This window comes from Condylura cristata, unplaced genomic scaffold (assembly GCF_000260355.1).
Source record: "Condylura cristata isolate star-nosed mole 26May11 unplaced genomic scaffold, ConCri1.0 scaffold00028, whole genome shotgun sequence".
NCBI lineage: Eukaryota > Metazoa > Chordata > Mammalia > Eulipotyphla > Talpidae > Condylura > Condylura cristata.
The window spans coordinates 1,498,323-1,525,649 of record NW_004567129.1 but is presented as its reverse complement, the minus strand read 5'-3'; the positions used below and the strand labels follow the sequence as shown (position 1 = coordinate 1,525,649).

The window sequence follows — 27,327 nt, the reverse complement described above, 5'->3', positions numbered from 1 at the left end:
TTGAATAGAGTTTTTACAAGTAAAGCCCCACAAGTATTGACAACAATACTTCCACAGAGAGAGAACAATCCTTCAGAGCCCAATTACAAAAATTTAGAGGACGAGCTTTTCTTATCAGCCGCAGAGTTTAAATTAGGGATGATGAACAAATTCAAGGAGATGGAAGAAAATTCAGAAAAATGAAAGTCTTCAGAAATAAAATTAATGAACTGAAGAAAGACCATGAGACTCTAAATAGGATAAAATGGAGTTGCAGGATTTAAAAAATAGAAATATAGGAGATTAAAATACTCAGGAGAATGTATTAGAAATAAAATAGACCACACAGAAGAATAAGAAAGCACAACTGAAGATGAAATAATGTTTAAAAATGAAGAAATATTGTGAGAATTAACTGTTTCTATGAGAAAAGAGACATATGATTAATGGGAGTAGCAGAAGGAGAAGAGAGAGAAAAAGAAGTACAAGATGTATGTATACAGATAATGAAGGAAAACTTTCTGAATTTAGAGATGGGGATAAAGATACAAGTCCAGGAAGCTAAAGAAAACTTAGCATACCTAAGTAAAGCAAGCCATTTAGTAAATAAGTTTTCAAGAATTAAAAACAAAGAAAGAATATTGAAGTTGGCAAGGACGGGAGTCCTTTTGAGGGCAGATAACCTCTAACGGCACCATGATAAGATTAACATCAGACTTTAATGAAGGTCCAGAATTCTAAATTAAATATTTCACTAGAAAGTTGCTTTATATTTCACATAAAAGTCATCCATATAATTTTCCTCTTAACCAAGAAATATTTGCCCTCTAAATGCATGAAGTCATGTTGATGTATTGTGTTGAGGTTTATGCTGCCTAGTAAATTGTCAAAATTTACCAAAAAAAAAAAAAAAAAAAAGTAAGAAGGTAGAAGATGGAGATTACCTGGAAAGTGGATTAGAAGACAGGCTAATTTTATATCAGAGAAGACATCTCTGATAGTTTCTGGAAGCAGAAACTGAGGGAAAAAATTGAAATCAACACTATGGATCTAAGGTAGAATGTACTGAGGAAGCAATGAGTAAAAAGGTCCAGTGGCAGGAACATGCTTGGTGTGTTTCAGAGTAGTGAGTGGTTAAGTAGGAGAAGGGAGAAGGGGAGAATGATAGAACTGAGGCCACAGAAGGGGATCTCATCAAGGGTAGCACAGAAACCTCTGGAAAAACTTTGGGTTTCATTTTGGGTGAGACAGGTCATTGGAGGCTCTAGATACATAATTTAATTGTCTTATTACCAGACAGGGTTAGAAGAAATTTGGTAGATGACTGCAAATACTTTGGCGAAAATGATAGTAGCTTGGACCATCAGGTTAGTGAGGAAATGATAGAAAGTGGTTTGATTCTGGATTTAATGTGAGGGTAGAGCAAAACATGGATTTGGTACTTGATTATAATGGTGGGTATGTAAGAAAGAGTCCGAAATTATTAATTTTCAAAGCTAACAGTTAATACTGAGAACATAACAAAATAATTTTGATTTAATGTTTTCTATTTTTATTAGCCTAACTACCCTAATATGCTAATTCAGCTCATAAAGTAAATATTTAATTTGAGTTAACAGAGAAATGTTAAATTCTATTAGTAGTCTCTAGAGCTTTGATTAAAAGAAAATTCAACTGTCAGCTAAATTGCTAACAAAACTGCTAAGTTTTGTTTTATGTATTTATATCGATGCTTATAAATATATATTTATGCCTAATTTGTTATTAATATTTCGTAATTAATTTCACATTGTTATATGTGTGAAATGGAATATAATACTCAAAAAAGATACTCAGTGATACTCAATTATAACCCATCATATCCTTTCCAACTAAATATCCTATCCAAACATTCTATATCCCTATCTTGCTTTGTGCTAAATTTGACTTCCCACTAGAATAAGCTCCATGAGATATTTTTATCCCTAGTGTCTAGAGAGGCAGCTCAATAAATATTTGTTGAATCAATATTTACCTATTTTTGACAGAGAATAGTAGCACGCAAAGTACTCTGGGAAGGTAGAGATGAATAGTTTAGCTGGCGTGAGTTTACAATCCACACAGAGAAGCAGACAGAAGAAACTAGCTACGACTAAAATACAAGCTAGCGCTAGTCCAAGCAAAATCCCAAAGCACAGTGGAAAGAGAAATTAATTCCAGTCCAAGAGACTTCACTAAAGAGAGCACACTGACCTACGCTATCCAATTAAAGTGTGACTTAGAGAGAAGGGAAAAAGAAAAAGACAACTCTAGAATAGAATAACAGCGATAGTGGCAAAAAAAAAAATGCAATTACAATCAGAGACTTGAAAGTAAGCAGTTTATGTGGGGAGTGGGAAACAGGGCTGAGAGGAGCTGCTTGGAGGCCTGTCCTGGGTATTGGAGCCAGGGAGGGAAACTGGACCACAGGCTGAGGAAGTTTGAAAGGGTTTAAAATAAAATGCAAGAAAAGTCCTGGGTGCCATTTTCATTGACTGTATTAAGGAGAAGACATAGGTTGGGGTGAGGGAAATAGGAGAAGGTATTTTATTTAATGTGTTTAGAGTTCCAGGTTTTTTTTTTTTAGTTTATATATGATAGTTTATTTTTACACCATTTTGTGCATTTTTCCATCTCAGTGGCAATCCCTTTGGGCTTCCCCATCACCAAATCACCCATGTGCCATCACCAGAGTTTTAGTTTTATAAGATGAACAGATAATTATTTCCTGATTAAAGACTGTGTTTAAGGATATAAAACACAGAAGAGAGCAGGAAATACAAAGATGAACAATGGCTAAGCCAGGTACTACACAGAGCACAGAGGCACTGCCCTGAAGTCCCCTCCTACCACCTTGCTCTGAGGTCATGAGCAAAATGATGTCCCTTAATTAGGAAGTTAAATGTTTATTTTCTGCAGAATCTGAAGATACCAGGGGAAAATACCCTCCAGATAACAAAAAGTGTCCTTGTCCCCAGACCACGTTGTAAGTGAATTCAACATTATGAGAATCCTGGTTCCCAAACACACAGCTTCCTTAAGCTTTATACTCCTTCACTCTTAAACATGAATAGATGATAAAGATTACCAGAAATCTTATAAATGTGAAAGGCAGCCCCTTAAACAGAAATCTTCAAGAGATAATACAGAGAGGAATTATCAAAATTTATTCTTTTCTCAAAGACAAAATACATCATCTAGAAAATAAGAATAGGGTACTTTAAAACACTAAAAATAAGATAGGCAAACTACAAAGCTCAGTAGATAAATTGCATGATAAATATAAAAGAAATGCCCCCAGGAAGCACTACAAAAAGACAAAGCAACAGAAAATAAGTGGAAAAAGATTTCAAAACTGAGATAAAATTCAATCAAGAATGTAAACACATAAACCACCACATAGACTCCTCTCTTTACTCAGTCTGGACTACCTTCTATGTGAATGACTATACAATGATCATAAATTTGTTAAGAAATGATCCATTTAAATTCATGATAGACTATGACCTATTTTTTTTTTTTGTTTAACAACTGTGCTTATTTTTTCACAATACAGTATTTCTCCCCTCAGGCATCGTCACCAAAGATTTCCTGCCACCAAAGCACCCACAGTCCTCCACCACAGTCACCACTGTCTCCCCACCACTGCCGTGCCCTCTCCCCTTCTCCTACACTCTATCCCTCCCCTCCTGAGACTGAGATCCCTGGTCTGCTTTCAAGGTTTGTCATAGAGTTTGTTTTCATTGGATCACTTGTTTGATTTCTCCATAGTCCACATATAATTGAACACATCCTATATTTATCTTTCTCCTTTTGGCTCACTTCACTTAGAATGATGATTTCTAGTTCCATCCATGTTGCCACAAATGGCCTGAGCTTTTGATTGCTAAGTTGAATTCCATCGTAATACATATGACACATCTTCATGATCCACTTGTCTGTTCTGGGGCTTTTAGGCTTGGATAACAGTGTTCCCATAAACATGGGAATGCAGGTTTCATTTTGAATGAGTTTTGTATTTATCTGGATAGACACCTAGGAGAGGGATTGCTGGGTCTTATGGCAGATTCATTTTTAGTCTTTTAACCAACTGTGCAATAGGGTTCCTTTTTCGCTACACCCTCACTTGTACTTGCTGTTGTTTGTTTAAGATGAGCAATTCTCACAGGCCTGAGGTGGCATCTCGCTGTGGGTTAAACCAGAATAACAAAAAATACCTCTATTTTCCTCCTTGTTTCTTAGGAGAACTTTGGCTATTTGGGGTCTTTTGTGGTTCCACATGAATTTCAGTAATCTTTGCTCCAGTTCTTGGTAGGATGCAGTGAGATTGCACTAAATCTAGAGATTGCTTTGGGTAGGATGGCCATTTTGACAATGTTGATTCTTCCTACCCATGAACAGGGAATATCTTTTCATTTATTTGCATCTTTTAACAATATTATATAGATTTCCTTGTATAGGTCTTTTAGCTCCTTTGTTACATTTATTCCTAATTTTTAATTTTTTTGCGTGATAAATGGGATGATTTCTTAATTTCTTCTTCTAGTTCATTATTTGTATACAGGAAGGCGACTGATTTTTGTGTTATGATGTTGTAACCTAACATTTTAATGGTTTATTGTTTCAACTGGTTTTTCTGTGGAGTCTTTGAGTTCTCTAAGTCTGTTATCATTATTATCTGTAGATGATATTGTACTTTTGCTTTCCCAGTTTAGATTCTTTTTATGTCTTTCTCTTGCCTAATTGCTCTACCTAGGACTTCCAATAGTATGTCGAATAGCCGTGCTGAGAATGGATATCCTTGTCTTGTACCAGATATTTGTGTAAAGGATTTCAGTTTTTCCCCATTGAGAATAATACTAGCTGTGGGTTTGTCATTAAGGCTTTTATTCGGTTAAAAACAAAGATTGTTGTTTTTCAAGTGTCTTCATAATAAATGGATGTTGAATCTTATTGAATGTTTTCCTGACATCTCTTGAAATGACCATGGTTTTTATTTTTCTTTTTGTTGATGCTATATATTACATTGTTTTGTTTCCAGATCTTGAACCATCTTTGTGTTATATATCCCTCTTTATCATGGGGTATAATCTTTTCAATGCATCACTGGGTTGGTTTGCTAAGATTTTATCAAGGAATTTTGCATCTGATTTTGGCCTATAGTTTTCTTTTTCAATGTTGTCTTGGGCTTTGGTATTAGTGTGATGTTGGCCTCATAAAATGTATTTGGAACAATTCCCTCTCTCTTGATTTTTTTAAAAAGTTTGAGCAGAGTAGATATTAGTTTGCCTTTCAAGCTTTGGCAGAACTCACTTGTGAAGCCATCTGGTTCTGAACTTTTGTTTTTTGACAGAGCTTTGATTAAATTTAATTTCCGTGCTTGTGATTGCTCAGGTTTTCTATTTCTGCCCTATTCAGTGTTGGATGATTGTATAACTTTTAAGAATCTGTCCATTTTGTCTAGGTTGTTGAGTTTTTTGCATATAAATATTCATAGTAACAATTTTTTATCTACTAAATTTATATAGTGTCTGTTATAACTTCTCTCCTTTTATTTTGGAATCTATTTATTTGAATTACCTCCCTCTTTTTCTCTGGGAGTTTATCTGCTTTGTTGATTTTTTCAAAGAACCAGTTTTATTTCTAGTTATTTTATTTGTGATCTAGTTTTTATTACTTCTTCCTTCTACCAGCTTTTGGACTTTTAGTCTTTTTTTTTTTATTTTTTTAAGTTCCTTAAGATAAGGAACTTAAGACAAGGTGGTTTATTTGGGCTCTTTCTGTTTTTTTTTTTTTTTTTTTTTAAAGATTTATTTATTTATTCATACAGAACTGGGGTACAGGCCAGAGATGCGGAGGGTGAGAGGATTCACCAGAGACAGAGCGGGGAGTAGAACAGGCAGATCGACGAAGTACACTGCTGAGGGGAGCAGCGGGCGGGTCAGGAGAGGTCTGCCACGCCATGTGGTCACCTCTGGGGCAGGCGGGAATCGAACTCATGCGGAAGCGGCTTTAGATTCTCAGTGCTGTGCCTTAACCCGCTGCGCCACCAGGGAGGGCCTCTTTCTGGTTTTTTAATGCTGCTCTTGCTCCTATGTGTTCTGAAAAGTTGTGTCCTCATCAGTTCTCTTGAGGCTGTTTTGATTTCTTCTTTGATATATTCATTAATCCCATGGCTATTTAGTAGTTCATTGTTCAGTCTCCATGTACTAAATTATTTCTTTGTTTTCTTTTGATAGCTGCAGTACAGTGCCTTCATAGTCAGAGAAGATAGCTGGCATGATTTCAATCTTTATATTGTTGATGTTCATCTGGTGATCCAGTATGTCATCAATCCTAGAAAATGATCCATGTGCACTTAAGAAAAATGTGTATTCAGCCTTTTGGGAGTGTTGTTCCTTGTAAATGTCTATAAGACCCATGTGGTCTAGTTTTTTGTTTAGGATGATTATATCCTTACCTATTTTCTGTCTCAATGACTGGTGACAGTGGGGTGTTGAAGTCATCAACCACATATGTATTTTCTCCAATGTCTATTTTCAGATTTGATAGTAATTGTCTGATGTGTTTTGGTGTTCCTTAATTTGGGGAGTATAGATTGATTATGTCATCCCTTTGTATGCCTCTCTTGATAACTTGATAAGTGTTCATCACTGTCTTTCATGAACTTTTAGCAGAAAGTCTATTTTGTCTGCTACAAGTATGGCCGTATTTGTCTTCATTTGTGTATCATTTGCTTGCAGAATTGTTTTCTATCCCTTTGCCATCAGTTTATTTTAATTTTTGGTATTCAATTGTGTTTCCTGGAATTAGCAGAAGGTTGGATTCTGTTTCCTTTCCTCTGTGTCTTTTTATTGGTAAGCTCAGTTCACTGATGTTAGAGTGACGCTTGATATGTAAAGGTCTATGACTACCATTTTGTTCCTAGTCTTGTGGTTCTATTTAATTCCTTATTTGGTTCTCTCTGTTCATTCCTTTCTTTGGTTTAAATCTAACAGGAGAGGTCTGCTATGTATGTAGGTTATTTTCCTGGCTAGGGATTGAACTCATGCTACAATGGCTGCTGATAGCTTCATAGCACTGAGGCTTAACCCCTTTAACCACCAGGGAGGTCTCTGATTCTTATATTTTTATGTCCATTTTCTTCAAGTTGGGGAGATTTTTCCCCATAATTTCTTTAAATAGCTTTTCATAACTTTTTCTTTCTCTTCTGCTCCTAGGATTCCTGTGATTTTTATATTTCCTTTACTCATGATGTCAGTTAATACTTGAAATGTTTCATTTTTGTCTTTTATATTTACTTTTCTTTATGATAGACTACAATCTAGATAGTTTGCATCCAGTAAGCCAACCCTCCAAGAAATATTAAAAGTAGCTGTAAGGTTTAAACCAAAAAGAGGAATGACCACAGAGAACCAAATAAGGAATTAAATAGAACCATAAGACTAGGAACAAAGTGGTAGACATAGTCCTTTACATATCAAGTGTGATTTCTGGTCTTTAAGAACTAGACTTTAAAGTTTGCTAAGACTTCAAAGTCCAGAGATCTTGGACATGAAGCAGGTTGATTGTAAGCAGAGGACATAAGCAGAGGACACAGCATGAGCAGAAAGGCAGAAGCTCACAAAGTTCAGAACATAGTAGTTGATTTGTACACACTAAAGAACAATGAGCTTGAATGGCCTGGCCATTATAATTAATAGAAAATCACATAGAGCTTCTGTTATTTAGATGTTGCAGTTTTCTGAGGGAATAAGGATTATCTCAGATTAGTTATTTCTGTGAAACAGGGAGAAGAGCACTGGACCTGGAGACTTTTACCTTTACGTAGAAGCCCAAGAGTTTATCGTGGTCATTTCACTACTCTGCTCTCTGATTCCCACATATGCAAAACTGAAGTTAGAGATGAGTTATTAAAGTCTAGATTCTAGCTGTGACATCATTGTAATAGTTAAAGCATCAGATTTAAGGGAATCAGATAAACTAGTGACATGGGAATAATGGGACGATAGGTACAAAACAAAATCTTAAGACAAAATCCTTAAATTGAACATACATTAATAAACACATCTATATCTGTGAATCATCCTAAAAACAAAAACACATTAAAGTTCAGAACACTACCTGTAGACGATCAACATGAACTTTGACTCCTCCAACAACTCCTTTTTTAAAAGCTGCCAGCATATCTAATATAGGATTAAATCGACTGCCTCTAAAAAATATAAACAAAGGAAATGTACATATAAACAACAGAATAAAAAAGGAGTAATCTAATCTACATATGCAGAGCAGTCTGCCACAACACTAAGAGGGAGAAAAACAATACAGGGAGGCCTTGCCTTCCAAAGGCTTCAAAATGTCAGTGTTCAACCTACCTTATATTGTCTTCCCGAATGAGAACAAGGAAAAGTGGACGTCCATGCATTTTCCAATATTGTTTAATGAACTGTAGTGCATTCTATCAAAACAAGAATTAGGTAGGAATAATGGTACAGTATCTGATGCCAAAAAGTCAACAAAACTGATCTATCAAGAAAATGCACACTCAAATCTTGGATGGTATAGACTATTTAGAGTTAGAAATGTTCTAAGATGCATATGTGTGCAAATATGAATACATACAACTTAAGCTAGAAACTATTTAGATTTCAACAACGTTGTTCTTGAATGTAATCAGGTCAGGTCACACCTGTCTAAGGCTTATTTTGGTAATCTAACGAATATAGTTTGAGAATGGCCTCAGAGATGGAACAAATCAACCTAAGGTGATTGATCATCTAGAAGATTAGTTCTCATTCCATATTACTGTGGATTTATTATTACAGAAGTAGAAGAGATTGAACTGAATGTATGGAAACAATCAGAAATGCAGCCATTGTTCTTTATATAATCATAATCATCATCATATCAAAGACATGTAAATACCTCACTACTTTCCAGGCATTATTTTGAGAGTTTTACATATATTAGTACATTTAATTCTCAAAAAAGCCAAAGATTATATAATTAGTGAGCTAAGTGGAGCTAAGACTTTAACAAACACAATACACTGTAAATTTCTTGCTCTAGATCATGACTCTAAGTTCACTTCAGTTGGAAAAGGGTGTGAAGGAGACTGTGACTGACTGGGCATTATAAGGTGGTTGACATTTTTCTTGACATTTTTCTAGAAGAGATCAACTATTACTGTGATGAACATGGTTTCCAAAACAGTTTTCTTTCTGCTTTCATCACCTATAGCTATCCATTTCACTTGTAGAAAGGTGGAACAGGCAAAGTTACACAATTTTATTTAAGAGTCCATCTATTATTCTAATACTACAAGTAATTTAAAGTTACACAGATCTTGTTTGATTTTCATGTTTTCTTTTTTAGCAAAGATTTTTTGTTTGTTTGTTTATGCATACCAGAACTAGGGTATAGGCCAGAGGTGCAGGGGTAAGAGGATTCACCAGAGACAGAGTGGGGAACAGAACAGGCAGATTGACTGAAATGCTCTCCTGAGGGGAGCAACAGGTAAGACAGGAGAGGTCTGCTGCCATGTGGGTCAGCTACCTGCCTGATGATCAAATTGATGCCACAGTGGCTGGTGATAGCTTTATAGCTCTGAGACTTAACCCCTTGCACCACCAGGGAGGCCCCAGACTTTCATGTTTTACATGTATTATGCAAGTGTTCTAGACACTTACGAGTACTCACTTCATAACATGACAAAACATTAAAAAAAAGTCATCGAATCTCAATAAAAAGGTGATCAGAAGCTACCTTTATGTCATCTATCAGCAGCAAAACATCTTGAGACATGTAGAAGTCACTTAAATCAAAGATGATTGGGTAACAAACCACAGTCTTTCCGAGAATGCGATAAATCTGTAAGGGATGATTTTATGAAAATAAATATAAAACAGACCAAAGGAAAAATAGCAAAGGTATAGTAAAATAAGTTCTAATAAAAATAAGAAATGAAATTTATTTCTAAATAAGATAATGAAATGACACTTTGTAAAACTTGAAACTTTCTTAATAGTTTAAAAAATATATGATTTATTTATTTACATAGTTTTTACATCATTGTTCATTTCTGTACAATATTTGCTTTCTTTTTTCAGATGTAGTCCCCACAGAATTCCCACCAACAATTTATTCACGCACCATTTCCATATAAACTTTCTTAATATTAAGCAGTTTTAGCTCCTTGATTGAAACATTATAATCAATATGCTAATAAACTTAAAGTAACCCACCTTTATTATGATGAGTAAATAGTTATAATCAGGTATCTTACACCACTTAGAAATAATACAGCAGTGAGATTCTTAATCATTTTCAGATGACTATAATATCATGAGAAACAAATAGGATTTATAGAAAATAATAATTCTGGTAATTAGCCCCAGAATATAATGCAAGGTGAACAAGGATGCATAGCAAGTCATGGCAGTTCAGTCTGAACACAGCCCTACATGGGAATTTCATGAGCACCTTTGATGTCCCAAGGCAGCCAATGGGTCTGTCTGGCCTTCCGGAGAGCCCCAACTTTTCATTGATACCCAGATGGAAATAAGCCTGTAAAACACAAATTTGTAAAGCAGATCAGGGAGGAATCTGCTTTTCCTCTTTTGCTTTTATTGCTGCCCCACGGTTGCTCGGCTAATTTCTAGTGTTTCCAAAGGCCAGGGAAACTACTCAACAAGAAACTTGGATAAAAGTAAATGAGCAATGAAGTCAACTTAAATTTTGGATCAATGCTAGCGCCTGCAGATCTATAGGACAGTCGTCTAGAACTAGACACGCACACAAGTCTCTCGGCTATACTCACCGCGCAGAAGAAGCCAGCTTGCCCCTTCTGCAGCCCTGTTATGCAGTGTGAGAATGCCTGCGCAGCTGGCCAGACGTCACGACAGCCTGCGGCTCAGCACCCAAACAGTGGAGTACTAGGAAATTCAAAGGGGCTGGAGGTGCCCGTTGAGTTTCTTCAGTTATTCTGAGACCTGTGTATGTTTCCTTAATGGCCTTCGACACCAGTATTGGTCTAAGAACAGATTACCCCTCTTAAAGGTTATAAACTGTTCTCCCAGGGATTTTATATTTAAATCACAAAACATATTTAAATCCTTAATCTTTCTGGAATTTATTTCTATACTTGATGAGAAGTAGAATCTAACCTAAATTTTCCTAAATGTAAAATAGTTTCTATACAATCTACTGATTGTGATTTGAATTGATTTCAAATACCAGCCTCATGGTATAAAAAAAATTAATGTCACTACCAGCACCCTCTGCTTGTTCTGCTATGGCATACACAACTATGGCAGAATTAGCTCTGATGTTTCTTTTTCCTCCTGCATTGTATTTTCCTAGAACAACACCCCCTGAGTTGGCTCTGTGTCTAACATATAGCTGGTACTCAGGAAATACTTGATAAATGAGGCAGCAACTGAAAAGCAACATGTATTGTGAATATTGATTCTGGAACAGCGATGACTTTAGACAAAGTCCGCTGGCCAGGACAAGGGCTTTATAAGCATGAAGTCGCACTGCTGCATTGAAACTATAGTGCACAACACTAGATGGAGCCCCCTTTCCCTTAAATAGTTTCAATTTTTCAGAAACAAATGCATGCTTAAGCTATTTTAGACTTCTTCTTTTAGACATATGATCATATTAATCTACCATATAAAGTATACTGACCTCAGTTGGTTTCTTTTAATTATTACTCTATTACAGTAAAAGGATTTTCCTTAATTTTCTGAGTCGAGGCACAACAAGTCTATGAAAATAAAGTAGACGGGACGAAATTGTTTCCTTCATTTCAGAATACAGACAATATTGCCCCCCGTTGAAAACATTGACACTGCTCAATGCACTGAAAGCAGTAATAACCAAATGGCCCCAAAGTACTTATTCAGGATTGGCGCTACACTCAGATCCCCAGTGAGGCAAGTCATACCACTGTCATTAACTGCATGTACCAAAAGCTCAGCTGTTTCTCATCACATCCTCTCTGAGGGGCAGAGGGAAGGTGTTCTTGAGTCTTTGAAAAACACATGTACAAAATAAGATGTGTCTGCCATCTTGACAAGTGCACGGGTGGACTCTTGGTCACAAATATCTTTTTAACCATACCATACACTCACACTGAAAACCATTTGTTAACACCATCTTTAAAACAGCCGGATGTAAAATAAGACGGGTTCTGTGACGCGTCTTTTCCTCACTCTAAGAGAATGCTTCCCACCACATCTGCAATTCCATAGCACCTCCCGTAAACACCACCTTGGCACGTCTTAAAGTGGATAGCAACTATTTTTTCTGTCATGCCATGTTCTCACTGAGAACATGGACAGAGTCATTTTACATGAGGGCCCCACACAATAGTCTGACTGGGCAGGTATTTGCTGAGGAATGAAAGAATGAAATGACACATTCAAGTCATCTGGAATTGTGCTGTTCTTCCAAATCTTGCCTGTTGCCTACTAAAGTTATAGTCTTGCCTACCAAAACACAGTTGCTAATAAAAATTATGTACAAAAGTCAGAATCACATTTATTTGCTTCGAGAGCAATTTGATCACAGAATAGCCACCTTCGTTACTATCTCTGAAGCTTTCGCAAGACCACGAAAGTGTTGCAAACACCACTGTGCCCCAGTGAGCAGAGCAGCACTGGAACCTTAGATTTCCTTCACCCCACCTGCCTCTTCTCTTTGTCTGATAGATCTTCAGTTCCTTCTTGATCTAATTTACAACTCCTCTACCATAAAAAATAGCTTTTCATCATTCACATCTTGATGCAATTTTAAAGTGTCACCTACTCTAAGAATCTCTGCATCCAGTGTTACTTCTTTATTGGTGGGTGAGGTGGGAAGAGTTCTATCTTTGGTTTAGAAGGTTTATGGGCCTTGGAAGAGCTGGTGTTCTGGGTGACCTGACTCCCAGGGTTTAGTTTCATTGCCAGTGCATAAGGTCCTGCCTGATTTATAGCAACTCTGAGGCTTTTGCCTTGTGCCTCTCAGTCCCCTACACTTTTATTATTGTTTGCAACATTAAGGCTTTGACCACAAGCTTTTATATCAACCTCAATGACAGTTTCCACCACTCCAGAGAAACTGAACACTTCTACCAAACACAGTAGAGTTTGTTCCAATGTTGTTTTTAACAGTTGACAAATAAAAATGATAGTTTATGAGTACTTAGTAGAAACTCACAATTTCCTACACCTAATGAGAAGGAATATTCCTAGATATAAGTACTTCAGATCCATTTGCACATCAGTACATGTAAAAGGCGTCAAAAGTCACCTTTCCATGTCATCCCAAATAGGTATGTAACGGCATCAAATATAAACTCAGATATTACCTTATAATTATTTGGGGGCCCAGAAAACCAAAGGGATAGGATTTACTTCGTAATCCAAGTAATAAGGCAAAATAAAAAGAGAAGTAGTTTTATCATCAAAGGATTAGGTGAAGTTTTCTAATAGTTAATAAAAAGGAAAATGAATAAATGTAAAGGTTAATTTTACATGCAACTACTAAAACTAAGGGTAACTTGTCATTTGAGTGCTCAGTCTAGGTTAGCAAGAGACATTTTAGTAACAAGTAGGAATCAACAATACCTATGAATGTGATATGTACACACAGTGCATTTGTCTTTTAGTAACAATATCTGATAAAACAGGTTTTCCAACTTAATTAAAAAGATTTCTGCAGTAATGATCCTATGTTAGAGCTGAATTTTAACAATGCTCCTTGACTGCACAGAAGTCTAACACTTCTACAAAGGAGAAAAAAAGCACAATCACTTACTTTCACAAGCTCCTGCTGAGCCCATATCTGAATGGGCTCTACCTGTTGAGGGGTTTGAGTTTGAATACCATATGTGTTGAGGAAAACTTGCAGGCTAAATAACAGAAAAGAAGAGACATATGAAGGAGGAGACAAAAGGGAGGAGATAATGTTAACATGAGCACAGTATTAATTTATTAATGCGAGTGGCATGCCATGTGCACTGGCATCTAGAGGCCCTCATGGGCTCTCCACAAACATCGGATGAGTACCCTAGGATGAAAAAAGAGGGCAAGCGGCCCTCCCTGGTGGCGCGGCGGGTTAAAGCACAGCACTGAGAATCTAAAGCCACTTCCCCATGAGTTCGATTCCCGCCTGCCCCGGAGGTGACCACATGGCGTGGCAGACCTCTCCTGACCCGCCCGCTGCTCCCCTCAGCAGTGTACTTCGTCGATCTGCCTGTTCTGTTCCCCACTCTGTCTCTGGTGAAGCCTCTCGCCGCCCCTGAGCCTCTGGCCTGTACCCCAGTTCTGTATGCACAAATAAATAAATCTTAAAAAAAAAAAAAAAAAAGAGGGCAAGCACAGGTCTGTTTGCATTATTTCTCAAAGCTATACCCCAGGCAACATCGGCACTGGTCACAGTTTTTAATATGCACATCAACAAAAGCAAATGTATTTAAACATGAGAAGACTTAAAAGTGATGTTCATAACCTTAATGACATTAAAACCCTGTCAAAGGGCCTGTGAATTAGTATCTTCGATCACACTCAATAGTATAAGCATAAAGCATTCAGCTCCTCTCCCTCCCCTCCAAGGACACACCACCCATCTGGATTCATACCGCTGGCTTTCAGCTACAAGTGCTACATGAACGACCAAATCATTTTCCAGTGGGCCCTGCAACACAGAATGAGAGAGAAACACACGTTAAAAGCTTTGTCATCATCAGCTACAATGAGAATCAAGAACAATATTAACCATCTCTAAGCAGTTCATTAAAATGATGGACACCAGCTGGCTCTATGTGATGGCCTCTTTTTTCTTGCCTCCACTGCCTACTAATCAACTTGATGGTGCAGATAGAGTAATGGAACACCAAGGAATGGAGAGTCATAAATCTCACCACTACCAGAGGGACTAAACTGTCAGGGCTATTTTGAATGATGCATAAGAGTAGCTTGGAGATTGAGAGTCATTTTCCATCACTTAACTCTGAAGGGAGGAGAAGGAACTAAAAATAAAAACCAATTTATGTATTCTCTATAAAAAAATGATTGTGAATTAGAATTCATATATGAGACATCTTAAGCACATAGAACACTATTACCTTTCTTGTTAGCCATTTTTCCTTTGGCATCTTATATATCAAAATAACTTTATTCTAACATATAGTTCCTATGGTAGAGGAAGAACTACCCCGTTGACTATATAATTAAGGCTATGTTTATTATATACAAACTGTTGGGTTTAATAGTTCTAATCAGAGATTAGATTTTTGCTACTCTTTTTGGTGTGGAAAAAAGTCATTAACATATACTATATATTGCTGAAATGAACCCAATTTTAAGCCTGTATATAATTAATAGAGAACATTAAGACATACCAATAAATTACAGTGTTAGAAAGCTCCGTAAATACTGATCAAATATATATCTTTATAGTAACGAATACAACATTCCCAATAATATGTTGTAAAATGCTTGATTTACCATCAGTTAGTTCCACTCTATGGTAGTTAAGATGCCACTAAAATTTATGTATGCTGAAAGCAAGAAATACCAGGCCACATATATCAGCAGTAATATCATACAATCAAAGGAATGGTTCCCAGAATTGTCATGAAAATGCCATTTCAGGCAGACTTCCATGTGATTTAAGTGAATATTTAGGAGAAAATATGGTGTAACAGTCCAACAAAAATAAATACATATTTAAATGCTGTAAATTCTATTTTTATTTGATAAAGACCTTAAACGTTAATGTTACTCAAAAGGATGAAAAAAAAATTATTCAGTATAGCATCAAGATTTCTAACAACAAATTAAAATATTACACCTTACTTCTCTAGTAAGACCTAGTATTTACTTCAGCAAAAGGAAGTGTTAACCTTAAGAGTGGGTCATCATCTTTAGGACAGTTGGAGATTCTCAAAAGCAAGTGAATATGTATGCTAGAATGCAGACAATACATAAAGTAACATACAGATCATAACTGGCAAGCTGGTATCTTCTTTCTGAGTCACAGACCTGCTTGGGATACTGTTGTTTCCGTTTGTGTAACAGGGTACTCAGATCTGAAGTGCCCACTAGCTATGGCGAACACTGAAAGCATCCTGGTAGAGGACTGTTAGAGAGCTGAATTGCTTACTATTTGATAGTGCCTACCCAAGCAAGTTTTCCTAACTCATAGTTATCTATAAGCTAGTGATAATGATACTTAGGCCGCCTATTACATAAGGGAAGGAGCAAACATACAGAATATAAAATATTTACATACTTTGAACTGTTAAACAAATGTTATTTATTCTGTAATTCTGTACCTATTAACCCCATTCAGTCTCAGTTTCCTGCCTGGTAAATTGGCATAATAAAATATCTACTTGTCAAAGCAGACAGGAAATAACAAGTGACATTCATAGGAATGTCACTCAGTGCATTGACTCTAAAAATAGTATAAATGGTCCTCAAAAATTTAAAAACAGAACTATAATATGATCCAGCAATCCCAAACTGGACCTCTGAGAATTTATCCAATTTGTCCAATGTAACATTTATAATAGCCAGGATATGGACACAACTTACATATACATCAATGAATTAGTGAGTTAATAAAGGAAAATGTGGTGTGCATAACACACACACACACACACACGGAAAAGCCATACACAGTCAGAAGAAAGAATGAAATCTTGCTATTTGCAATACAGATGGACCTTGAGGACATTATGCAAAATGAAATAAGTCAGAGAGAGAAAAACAAATGTCATATGATCTCACCTCATGTGAACTCTAAAAAAAACCCCCAAGCTTCTACATTTTTATAAAAAAAAGAACTGACTGGTAGTAATCAGAAGTGTGGGGTAAGGAGTGTTTAAAATAAGGTGAAGGTGTCAAAAGGTACAAGCTTCAAATTTATAAAATAGAAAAGTCCTGGGATATAATCTATAGCATGGAACTATAGCTAGTAATATGTATTGCATATGTGAAAGTTGTTAAGAAAGTGAATCTTTAAAATTTTTATCAAAAGAAAAAAAATGTGACAAATGTTAGCTAAATTTATTGGGGTAACCATATTGCACTAGGAAGATATATATAGATGATAGATAGATAGATGATAGATAGATAGACAGACAGACAGACAGACAGATAGATGGACAGATGGACACACACAGAGAGAAAACTCATAAAGCTCATGTAATGTTATATGTCAGTTAAACCACATCAAAGAAAAGAAGGAAGACCAGCAAGATGGTGGCCAGATGAAAACCCAATTCCTGGCCTCACATATTCAAACTAAATTACAACAAAACAAAAGTCAACAGCTCCTAAAAGATAAACAGACACTACTGCATACATCAGGAGAAAGAATGCAGCAGAAGTGGCAGGAAACACTATGCTTCAACTGCACTGCAGCAACAGCATGAGAGCGCTACCCAGGGGAGCAAAGGGCAAAGGCCCTCTGCCTTTAACTCAGGCTCACATTCACACAGGGGACTGGATTCTGCACTGGAGGATTTCAGACTTGACATACAGGACACGGTGTGCAGTATGGGCTAACTAGAGGTGATGGTTACTGGCTTGAGCAGGAGGATCCTAGTCTAGAACAATCAAAACCCAAACCAGTGGGGACCAACTGTGTCTCCTCTTAGACTACAGTTTTTCAGCCTGAGGCTGTGATATTTGAAACATCTGCTTTACCTCTACCCCAGGCAAACACTGAGACAACTGAATGCTCTCAATAATCAGAGTATAAGCACTGAATTTTAAGAACTGGAGCAAAAACTCCACATAAGGTAAGGCTACGTGAGGATCACGGTCAATCTGCACATATGACTCAGGTACCCACAGCAGGAAGTAACCTTGCAGTGACCTATTGCTCCAATTCATGCCTTTCTATTACTCCTTATTACACCAGTATCTGAGCCATATGAACAGGAGCAAAGGCAGCAATATGTGAAATAACAGATACTGAAAGATCCTTTGTAAGATACCTATGATTATGTCCAGCCTCTTATGGGTGGATGATAAGGACAATTTATTAAGAAAAGGAAACTATATGATATTATAACCCATACAAAACTAAAAATGAAGAGACAGAGGAACATATCAGAAATGTCCAAGTTAAAGAAAAAAAAAAACCCTCAGACTTACAACAGGACTAAGGAATATGCCTGAAGAGTTTAAGGTTAACAGTTATAACCATGCTTGCTGCATTAAGAGAAACAACAGATATAGTAAAACAGTAAACAACAAAAATTGAGAAAATACACGATGGGTAAGATGAGAATTATGGATCTAAAAAAATACTATAACCAAATTAGAAAACTACAGAGGTTACTGTTTTCAGCCTGGTGCGATATTTGAAACACCTGCTTTATCCCTACGGTGGGCTAAAACTGAGACATCTGAATGCTCTCAATAACCAGAGCCTAAGCACCTGGATCAACAGTTGATAAACTAAGGTAATGCAGAGAATTAGTGAGCTTGAAAAAACAATGGTAGAGAATACACAAACACATCAACAAGGAGAAAAAAACTGAATAAAAAGAAACATGGTGTAACAGTTCTTTAGGATAACCAAGTGACAAGTATAACCCATATCAAGGGAGTTCCATAAGGAGAAGAGAAAGACATAGAACCTTTATTTAAAGGAATAATTGCTAAGGATCATTTCAACCTTAAGTTATGAACCAAGAGGCCCAAAGAGTTGCTGAAATGAAACCAATTTTGAGCCTGTATATAATTGACAGAGAACATTAAGACAAAAAGTAACAGCACACTGACACATTCTAAGACATTTCAAATAAATTTGTTGAAAGTTAATGACAAGAATAGAATGTTAAAAAGAATCAAGGGAAAGAGCAGTAAAACCGATAAGACTATTCATGTACTTTCCAACAGAATCCTTACAGGCAAGGAGGGAATGGCAAGAAATAACTGAAGTACTCAGAGGACAAGGATTTCACGTGTAGAATATTCTACTCTGCAAGGCTATCATTCCGAACCAAAAAAAAGAACATTATTGAAAATTCAAAACTGAAACAATGTATGAACACCAAGCTAGACATAAAAGAAGTACTAAAAGCAAAAGACATAGAGGAAACAGACAATCAAATTATGTGTGTAGGAGGAAAGTAATAACGTGAGTTTGAGATCAAATCGACCAACAGTGCACAAAAATAGTCCATCATATATACTAACCTTTAAACAAAAAGCAGTAGATGATAGACATGAGACAATCAAAAACATGTAGTTGTTCTTTAACATATAGCTGCTTTTTATGTCTTTGTTCTCGATAGATCTTTAGCAAAGAAATTATGCCCAATTCATCACATTATGTTTAAAAAAGCAAGTAGAGGAAATGTCCCCGAATATGTTTTAAGATGCCAATAGTACTTTGATTTAAAACTAGATAAAAATAGTACAAGAAGGCCCTCCCTGGTGGCACAGCGGGTTGAAACACAGCACTGAGTAGCTAGAACCACTTCCGCATGAGTTCGATCCCCGCCTGCCCCGGAGGAGATCCACATGGCGAGGTAGACCTCTCCTGGTCTGCCTGCTGCTCCCCTCAGCAGTGTGCTTTGTCGATCTGGCCTGTTCTGCTCCCCGCTCTGTCTCTGGTGAAGCCTCTCACCATCCACATCTCTGGCCTGTACCCCAGTTCCGTATGAATAAATAAATAAATCTTAAAAAAAAAAAGTACAAGAAAACTACATACCAATGTTCTTGATGAATGCTGGTACAAAAATTTTCCATAAAATACTAGCAAATGTAAGGGTTATACACTGTGATGAAGTGGGATTTGTCCAGATAAGCAAGGATAGTTTAATATACATTTATCCACAAAACAAAACAAAAAGATAAAAATATAAAATCAACAGCTGCAGAGAAAGCATTTGATATAATTCAGTACGCAATTATGATAATATGATAAAAATTCTCAACAGGTTTGTAGTAAAAGCGCCTCCTTAACACAATAAAGGTCATATATAACAAATCTAGAACCAATATAATATTTATTGGTAAAAAACTCTAAGTTTTGTCTTTAATGCCAGAAACAAGAAAAAGAAGCCCATTGCAACCACTTCTGTTTAATATGGAGGTTTTAGTTTAAATAGTCAGATAACAAGAAATAAAAGAACTCCAGATTGGAAAAGAGGTTGTTGTCTAAGATCTACAAAGAATACACATAGCTCAACAAAGAGAACTCAACACAATTAAAAGATGCAAAAATGGGCTGTGGAGCTAAATAAATTCTCCAAAGACAAACAAATGAAACATCATGCACATGAATGTTCATCATCACCTATTAGAAAGGAAATGCAAGTCAAAACCATAATGAGATATCATCTGACATCTGTGAGGAAAACTCATATCAAAAAGACTGGAAACAACTGTGCTGGTGAGGGCATGGAGAAAAACGAACTCTAAGCTATTGTTGGGAATGGAGACTGGCCAGCCCCTATGGAAAGTGTGGCTGGTCCTCAAAAGACCACAAAGAGAAATGCCATAAGACCGAGCAGCCACACTCCAAGGTATCTACGCCCAAAATACAAAAGCACTCACTCGAAAGGAAACCTGCACTCTCATGTTTACAGCAGCACTATTTACAGTAGTCAAGAAATGGAAACAGTCTAAATGCCCCCAAACAGATGAGTGTATCACAAAGATGTGATAATATATACATGATGAAATTCAACTCAGGAATCAGAAAAGATAAACTCTTGCCAAGGCAGCAACATGATGGAGCTGGAAACGATCACTCCAGCTCAGAAGGGCAAAGATAAATAGCAGATGGCATCACTTATATTTGGAATATGTAAAAACCAAACAAAGTCAAAGACAAACTTCAAAACCAAACCTTGACAACTGACCACTGATCTTGGGATGGGGAGATCACGTGGACTGGGGGGACTATGAGTGCCCTGGTGGAAGGAGAGCTACAGTGATAACAGCGAGGGGCGAGGGAACCTTATACTGTAAAAACACGACCGAGAATGTAAAGTGGATGGTACCTCTGTAACATCATGATCATTTTCTGGCATGAAGGATTCTGAGCTCCTTTGTTTCTATCATAAAATAGTATATAAAGCAAACCATCTTACAAAGTTGCAACTTTAAAAATAAATCTATGTATTAAAAGTAAAAAAAAAAAAGTAAAAGAAGAAAGATGGGTGAATAAACAGATATGTTTGCATACTGTTTAAGATACTCTTTCTCTTTTTACTTCAAAAACAATACTTACCCCCAAAACCCCAGCTTCCCAAGGGCTTCACAATCTCACCTACTGGTAGCTCCCTGTGTCTCCTTCAGTCTGCCTTAGAACACTCCACTGCAGGGGCCTCTCTAAGGGGCTCCGGGCTCTCAGCACTGCCTGCGTTTGATCCTCAGCCAGGAGCTGACCCACATATGGCACAGGAGATCTCCCCTGTCTTGCCTGCTGCTCCCCTCAGCAAGTATTTCAGTAAATTCACCTGCTCTGCTCCCCACTCTGTCCCTGGTGAATCCTCTCATCCTCTCCATCCCATGACCCTCTGGCCGAGACCCCAGCTCTTCTAGGCAAAAACACAAAAATAAAATCTTTTAAAAATAAAATAAAAAAAAAGAACACTCCACTACAAAAACTGGCTCACTCATGTCCATTTCAGGTTTCTGTCCACTGTCCTCTATCTGTCCTATATCCTGCTGCTTTTGTTCTATTTAGTTCCTGAACTATTCTCTATATCCAGGCTCCTCCACAAACCCCAAACACCGTATCCAGATTCCTTCTGTATCTATTAGTAAAAGCAGGTACTGTTTGTGTGAGTCACTTGACAATGCTTATGAGGGGTCTGTATGAGGACAGCATGAGCACTTAAGGGGTCCTCATGCTCACCTCTATTGTTTAGCCTATACACAGCGCTGAAGAAAGGCAGCTGGTGCTCATTTGATGGTGCTCATTTGTTGTTTGTTTACTATTGCTGCTTGTATTTATTTGCAAAACAAATCTTCTTGAGCACACACGACAAATATTTACAGTATAAACAGGGCACTTTAACAAAGGAAGAGGGAAGAACTAAATGTACACATATTTACATAAGCTATCAAGGAAGGTAAAAAGGCCATCTGTACCTTGTAATCAATGTACCATTGTAATCATGGCTGAGCACCAACAACTTACAGAAATATTCTAATTTAAAGCTTTCATTTCTGGGCCTCCCTGGTGGCCTAGGGGTTAAGTATCGTCACAGTTATCACAAAGACCCACTATGGCAGCCTGAGTTTGAGTCCCTGCCAGGGAGGTGACCCCCATGGCACAGCAGACCTCTCCTCTCTCACCAGCTGCTCCCCTCAGGAGTGTATTTCAGTGGATCCTCCTGTTCTGCCCCCACCCCTCCTTTGCCTCTCGTGAATCCTCTCATCCCCTTTCCCCACACCTCTGGCCTAACCCCAGGTCTTCTTCTCAACATTAAATATTTTTTTTGAAAAGAGAGATACGGGCCATCCCTGGTGGTGCAGCGGGTTAAAGCACTGCACTAAGAAGCTTAAGCCACTTCCGCCTGAGTTTGATCCCTGCCTCAGAGGTGACCACATGGCGTGGCAGACCTCTTCTGGCCCGCCCGCTGCTCCCCTCAGCAGTGTACTTCGTCAATCTGCCTGTTCTGCTCCCCACTCTGTCCCTGGTGAATCCTCTCACCTTCCGCATCTCTGGCCTGTACCCCAGTTCTGTATGAATAAATACATAAATCTTAAAAAAAAAAGATACAATTAAAAAATTAAATAAAAAAACCCTTCATTTCCACAGATGAGTAAGGCACATTAGAAATTTATTTTTACATTTTATTGTGATAATAAAGGACATAACATAAAATTTACCACCTTAATCATTTTAAATAAAGTGTGGGGATGAGCCTTTATAGCGCAACTTGCCTATAAGTTGGGCACTACCTGAATTAATATTGTAATTCACCTTGCTTGAAATTTAAAACTACAGTAATTAAAACACTGCATGTACATCTGTCTAGATTCTAGCTTTAAATTACTCAAATCAGGTCAAAGCAGCAAGGCTCAGAGATTTGCAGCTGGGAGCTATAAATAAAACAGTGCAACACAACTTTCAAAGGGCGTACTAAAGAAACTTAAATGTGAATATGCCCTAATGATTTTCCTCCCCCTTGTTCTTTTCTTAATTTACTTTTTTCAATAGATAATTTATATGGGACACCCCTGTTCCCTGCATTTACCTGTTCTCTCCTGTCCACCTGTCAAGTAACTGCCATGGTAATATAAATCTCTTTTAAATTTCCTCTTGTCTATAAAAGTAAACAATTATATACACACACATACACACATACATACATTCTCACATTTTTAGAAAAAAGGCAGTATACTAGCAACACTTTTTCTAGCTAACTCCATATCATAGTGTTCTTTTCACTTAATTGTACACAGAACACAACCTTATTTTTCTTAAAACCATATGTATTAATGTTCTCTCTTCACAACTTTTATCATTTAAGGCTAGTCAAATTTTTATTCTGAAATCTGTGGATATAGCTATGGTTACACAGTGGAGCAATTAACGTTAGGTTTAATTTTGCTTATGAAGAGAGGAACAAGCGCTCAACCTAAAGCACTCAGTCGCACTACTCCGCTGGGTCGCGTGGGTGGCAAAAAGACTGCTATCAGGAAAGGCCAGTGGGCTGGAACTGCGGAGGGGGCAGTGGGGGAGTCTGAGTCTTCTTCAGGAGAATGGCAGGGAAGTTCATTAGTAATGCATTCATGGAAATCACATAACAGCTTATTCATAAGATTATTCCTGTATTGCTTATATCTGTTTGGTAGTCCCGTGGAGAATGTCAACATTGGTAAGTGTTGAGTCTGCTCTGTTTCATGTGTTATTTAAGCGTTATGCTATATAGAGACAAGAACTCCCATTTTTAAAGATCAGAAAATTGATTTATAATTGTATAATGCTAATTGTTTATGTATTTATTTTTATTGTCTTCTTTTCCTGATCCCTCATTTGGTCCCCCTATATTCCTCTTCCAAGTGAAACCATTTTACATTTTTCTTTTTCCTTCTGATATATTTCACTGAGCTTAATCCCTTCCAACAACATCTATGTTACTGCAAATGGCATGAGTTTATCTATTTTGATTGCTGAGTAATATTCCATTGTGTATATACACAACATCTTCTTGATCATCTATTTTTCGGCATTTGGGTTGTTTCCATAGTTTCCCTATCATAAACAGTGCTACATTAAACATATGGGTGGAGGTATCCTTTTGAATTAATGTTTTTGTGTCCTTTGTGGAAATTCCTAGGAGCGGAATTGCTGGAGACATTCTGCAAGAGAGAGGGAGGCAGAGGGATCAAAACAGGGGAGGGAAGAGCACAAGGGACTATGGTGATAGTTCCCTGGTAAATTAGTGGTGGGAATTTTATGGGGAACACACCGGAGAGAAGAAATCACACAAGCATACACTGTACAAAAATGAACAATGATGTAAATATATATCTATAAAATAAACATAAAGGACAGTCTGGAAAAAAGATCAGAAAACTGAGGTGGAGAGAAGTGAAATAATTTGCAAAGATCACACTTCTCACTCAATGGTAAAGTTTCAACCTGACTGAAGTTATGTCGATAGTCAACATGGCCCATGCCAATATGGCCAAGAATTATGTGCTTTATATTAGTTATTGCAGTTTATGTTAGTACAAGTTCTTCATAGGAAAATTGGTAACAGGGTGTATATGGGGTGAGGGATATATATGAAATTATGAAGTCTGTCACATTACGAAGTCTGCAGTTTGAAGACCAGGCTGGCAAGTGAATTCCAGTCCAAAGGCATGGACTCCTCTCTTACTCAGTGTGACTCCTCTCTTAACTCAGACAGCTCCTGTACTAGTTAAGTCTTCAAGAAAGATAACTACCCATTTTCAGGACCTGATCCAATCTAAATGTTAATCTCACACAAAAAACCCTCACCCTCATCCAGAATAATGTTTGAGGAAATTTCTGGGGATCCTGTGGCTTAGTCTTGTTGACACATAACATCAGCCCTCACAGTTGTGTTAATGAGTTGCAATCTTGGGGATCAGAATGGTGATCAAAAGCCTTTGTGTCACACTAAGAGCCCATTCTTCATCCATTTGAGATCAGGTTTTAAGAAAATGCAAAGTAACATCTCTTTTCTTTTCTTTTCTATAGAAAACTGTTAGGTAGGCCTGAGATGCAGGGGGTGAGAGAATTTATCAGAGACAGAGTAGAGAGCAGAAAAAGGCAAGTGGACTGAAATACACTGCTGAGGGGAGTAGCGGGGAGACAGGAGAGGTGGGCTGTGCCATATGGGTCATCTTTCTGCCCAGAGATCAAACTCAGGCCTCAGTGGTGATCATGCTGAGATTTAACTCCTAGGTCTCCAGGGAGGCCCAAGACATCTATTTCCTTATCTTCTTTTTAATAGAATTATTTCGTTCTTAGTGATTCTGTTTAAAAACGATCTCTTCTGCAAGTAGTGTATACAGTTATGCAAATTTCACACTTTTTATTTTTGTAATGTTGTATTGAGTCCTGGCCTAAATGGTTTTATTTTTAATATGTCCTATATGGTATAACATAACTGGCTATTGCTGATTCAATGGCTTTTATTAAAAGAAGGACAGGGTGGAGGACAAGAAAGAAAGAAAAAGTCAACAATAAATGGGTCACACTTCACCATGGATGATCTTGCCTCGAGGACAGTGCATTTGAAACATTCCATGCCTCTACTTTTGGGGTCTTACGGAAACTCATTTATGCTCATTAGCTTTCATCAGTAGGTCCTGCCAACATCCAGTATTTTTTCATTACACTCATTTTTCAGCAAAACCTCATTAGCTGAAGAGAGTAGGCAGATGCTTTATACATCTCAATTCCAACTCACAGATACCACACCGGCATTATTTCTCCTGCAGGAGAAAAGTAACAGGCTGCAGCAGTTTGAACACAGGCACATCCTGACTAGAACATGTTGGCATCTTCTTCTGACATTTCCAACCAAGCCAAAGCAGCAACATGGAGAAAATAAATAGGGAAGCAGAGGAAAGTAAGTAGAAATACCTGAGGAATAAGAACAGTAAGTATGGTTTAAAAGCCAAACTAAGCTCAAGAAATAGAGTTTTCCAGGGAGAAAATGGTCTTTAGTTTCCTTATTTTTACATATTGCATTAAACTATATAAGCTTTCTATTCAAAGAGAATACAAATGTAATCTTAAAAGCATTCCTCCAAAAATTAAAAATTCATGTAAATAAAGAATTCCCAAGTCAGTTTGAAATGCCCAAATGAATAATCAATCACCAGCACTTTTTGAAAGTAGTCCTTTCAATGAATACAATTATCTTAGAAGAGAATACTGATCATCACTTTATCACAATGAATTGATTGGTAAAACTGTTTATTCCCCTTCTGAAACACTTGTGATCCGTGTTTTATGATTTTTACCTTAATGAAATGGAAGTATGAAAGTCATAGAGGTTTTCTAGAAACAATGCCAATCAAGGTGACTATGGGCCTGGTAGAGAAATGCTGACTCATGGCACTCACATAGCTTTAATCCCAGTTAAATGGAACAATAAATGGTAAGAAGCTCAAAATGCAACTGAGAGATCAACATAGGGGAAGACTGGGAAATGAGAGTGAGATGGGGAGGCAGAGGCAGAAGAAGGGCATATAAGTCACAAAAATCTCAGGGTTCCTGAGTCATTTCCAAGGACATCTGGTGGGGGAGGCACCAGCTAGAGGCACCAATAGTAGATGTAGAAACCAGTTGTTCAAAGGATGGGGGAAGGAAGCAAGTCCAGTAAGCCAACTCACTTTTTTGTTGTTTTCTTCTCCTTTGTGTATTTACAATGACTAAGTAAGTTTTCTGGTATCTGAGTTGAAAATGTTAGAGATGGAAGAGGCTATTTTTATCATCTGGGAGTAGATAACGGAAAAAGGAGCATACAGAAAGTCCTTAAGATGAATGCACTTGAAGTGACTAAGGAGCTGAGATGACTCAACTAATGCGTCTGGATTACAGGCAAGCAAAGGAATGACAAGAGATGAGGGAGCTGAGTTACAGCCCAAGAGGGCCCAGCATCCAGGTATTTGGAATGAAAGGCAACTTAGTACAAGAGTAACAGTCCCTAGGAAAAGGGGAAGTTCTAGTTCCCTGCCCCACTCAGAAGGAGGGTGGAGTTGACCAGAGAAAAAGAAGAGAAGGAATCAGAGAAGAGAAGGAAGCTGGATGGAGAACAAGAAGGAGACCTGAGGAAGCCACATGGAGCAGCAAGCATGTGATGAAGAA

At 37.4% G+C, this 27,327-nt stretch overlaps 1 protein-coding gene across 3 annotated transcripts in view; it reads right to left on the bottom strand.

The window, feature by feature from the left end:
* Window positions 1-27,327, bottom strand: part of PHKB (phosphorylase kinase, beta) — a 199,894-nt gene that overhangs the window by 38,455 nt on the left and 134,112 nt on the right. For all 3 annotated transcript variants that reach the window (XM_004690319.2, XM_012730657.1, XM_012730656.1), the window contains 6 exons: window positions 14,630-14,685; window positions 13,807-13,900; window positions 10,483-10,566; window positions 9,766-9,870; window positions 8,376-8,458; window positions 8,122-8,212 (listed from right to left, as the gene is read on the bottom strand). In XM_004690319.2, coding sequence (XP_004690376.1) covers window positions 8,122-8,212; window positions 8,376-8,458; window positions 9,766-9,870; window positions 10,483-10,566; window positions 13,807-13,900; window positions 14,630-14,685 — 513 coding nt within the window. The remainder of the gene's footprint in view (window positions 1-8,121; window positions 8,213-8,375; window positions 8,459-9,765; window positions 9,871-10,482; window positions 10,567-13,806; window positions 13,901-14,629; window positions 14,686-27,327) is intronic.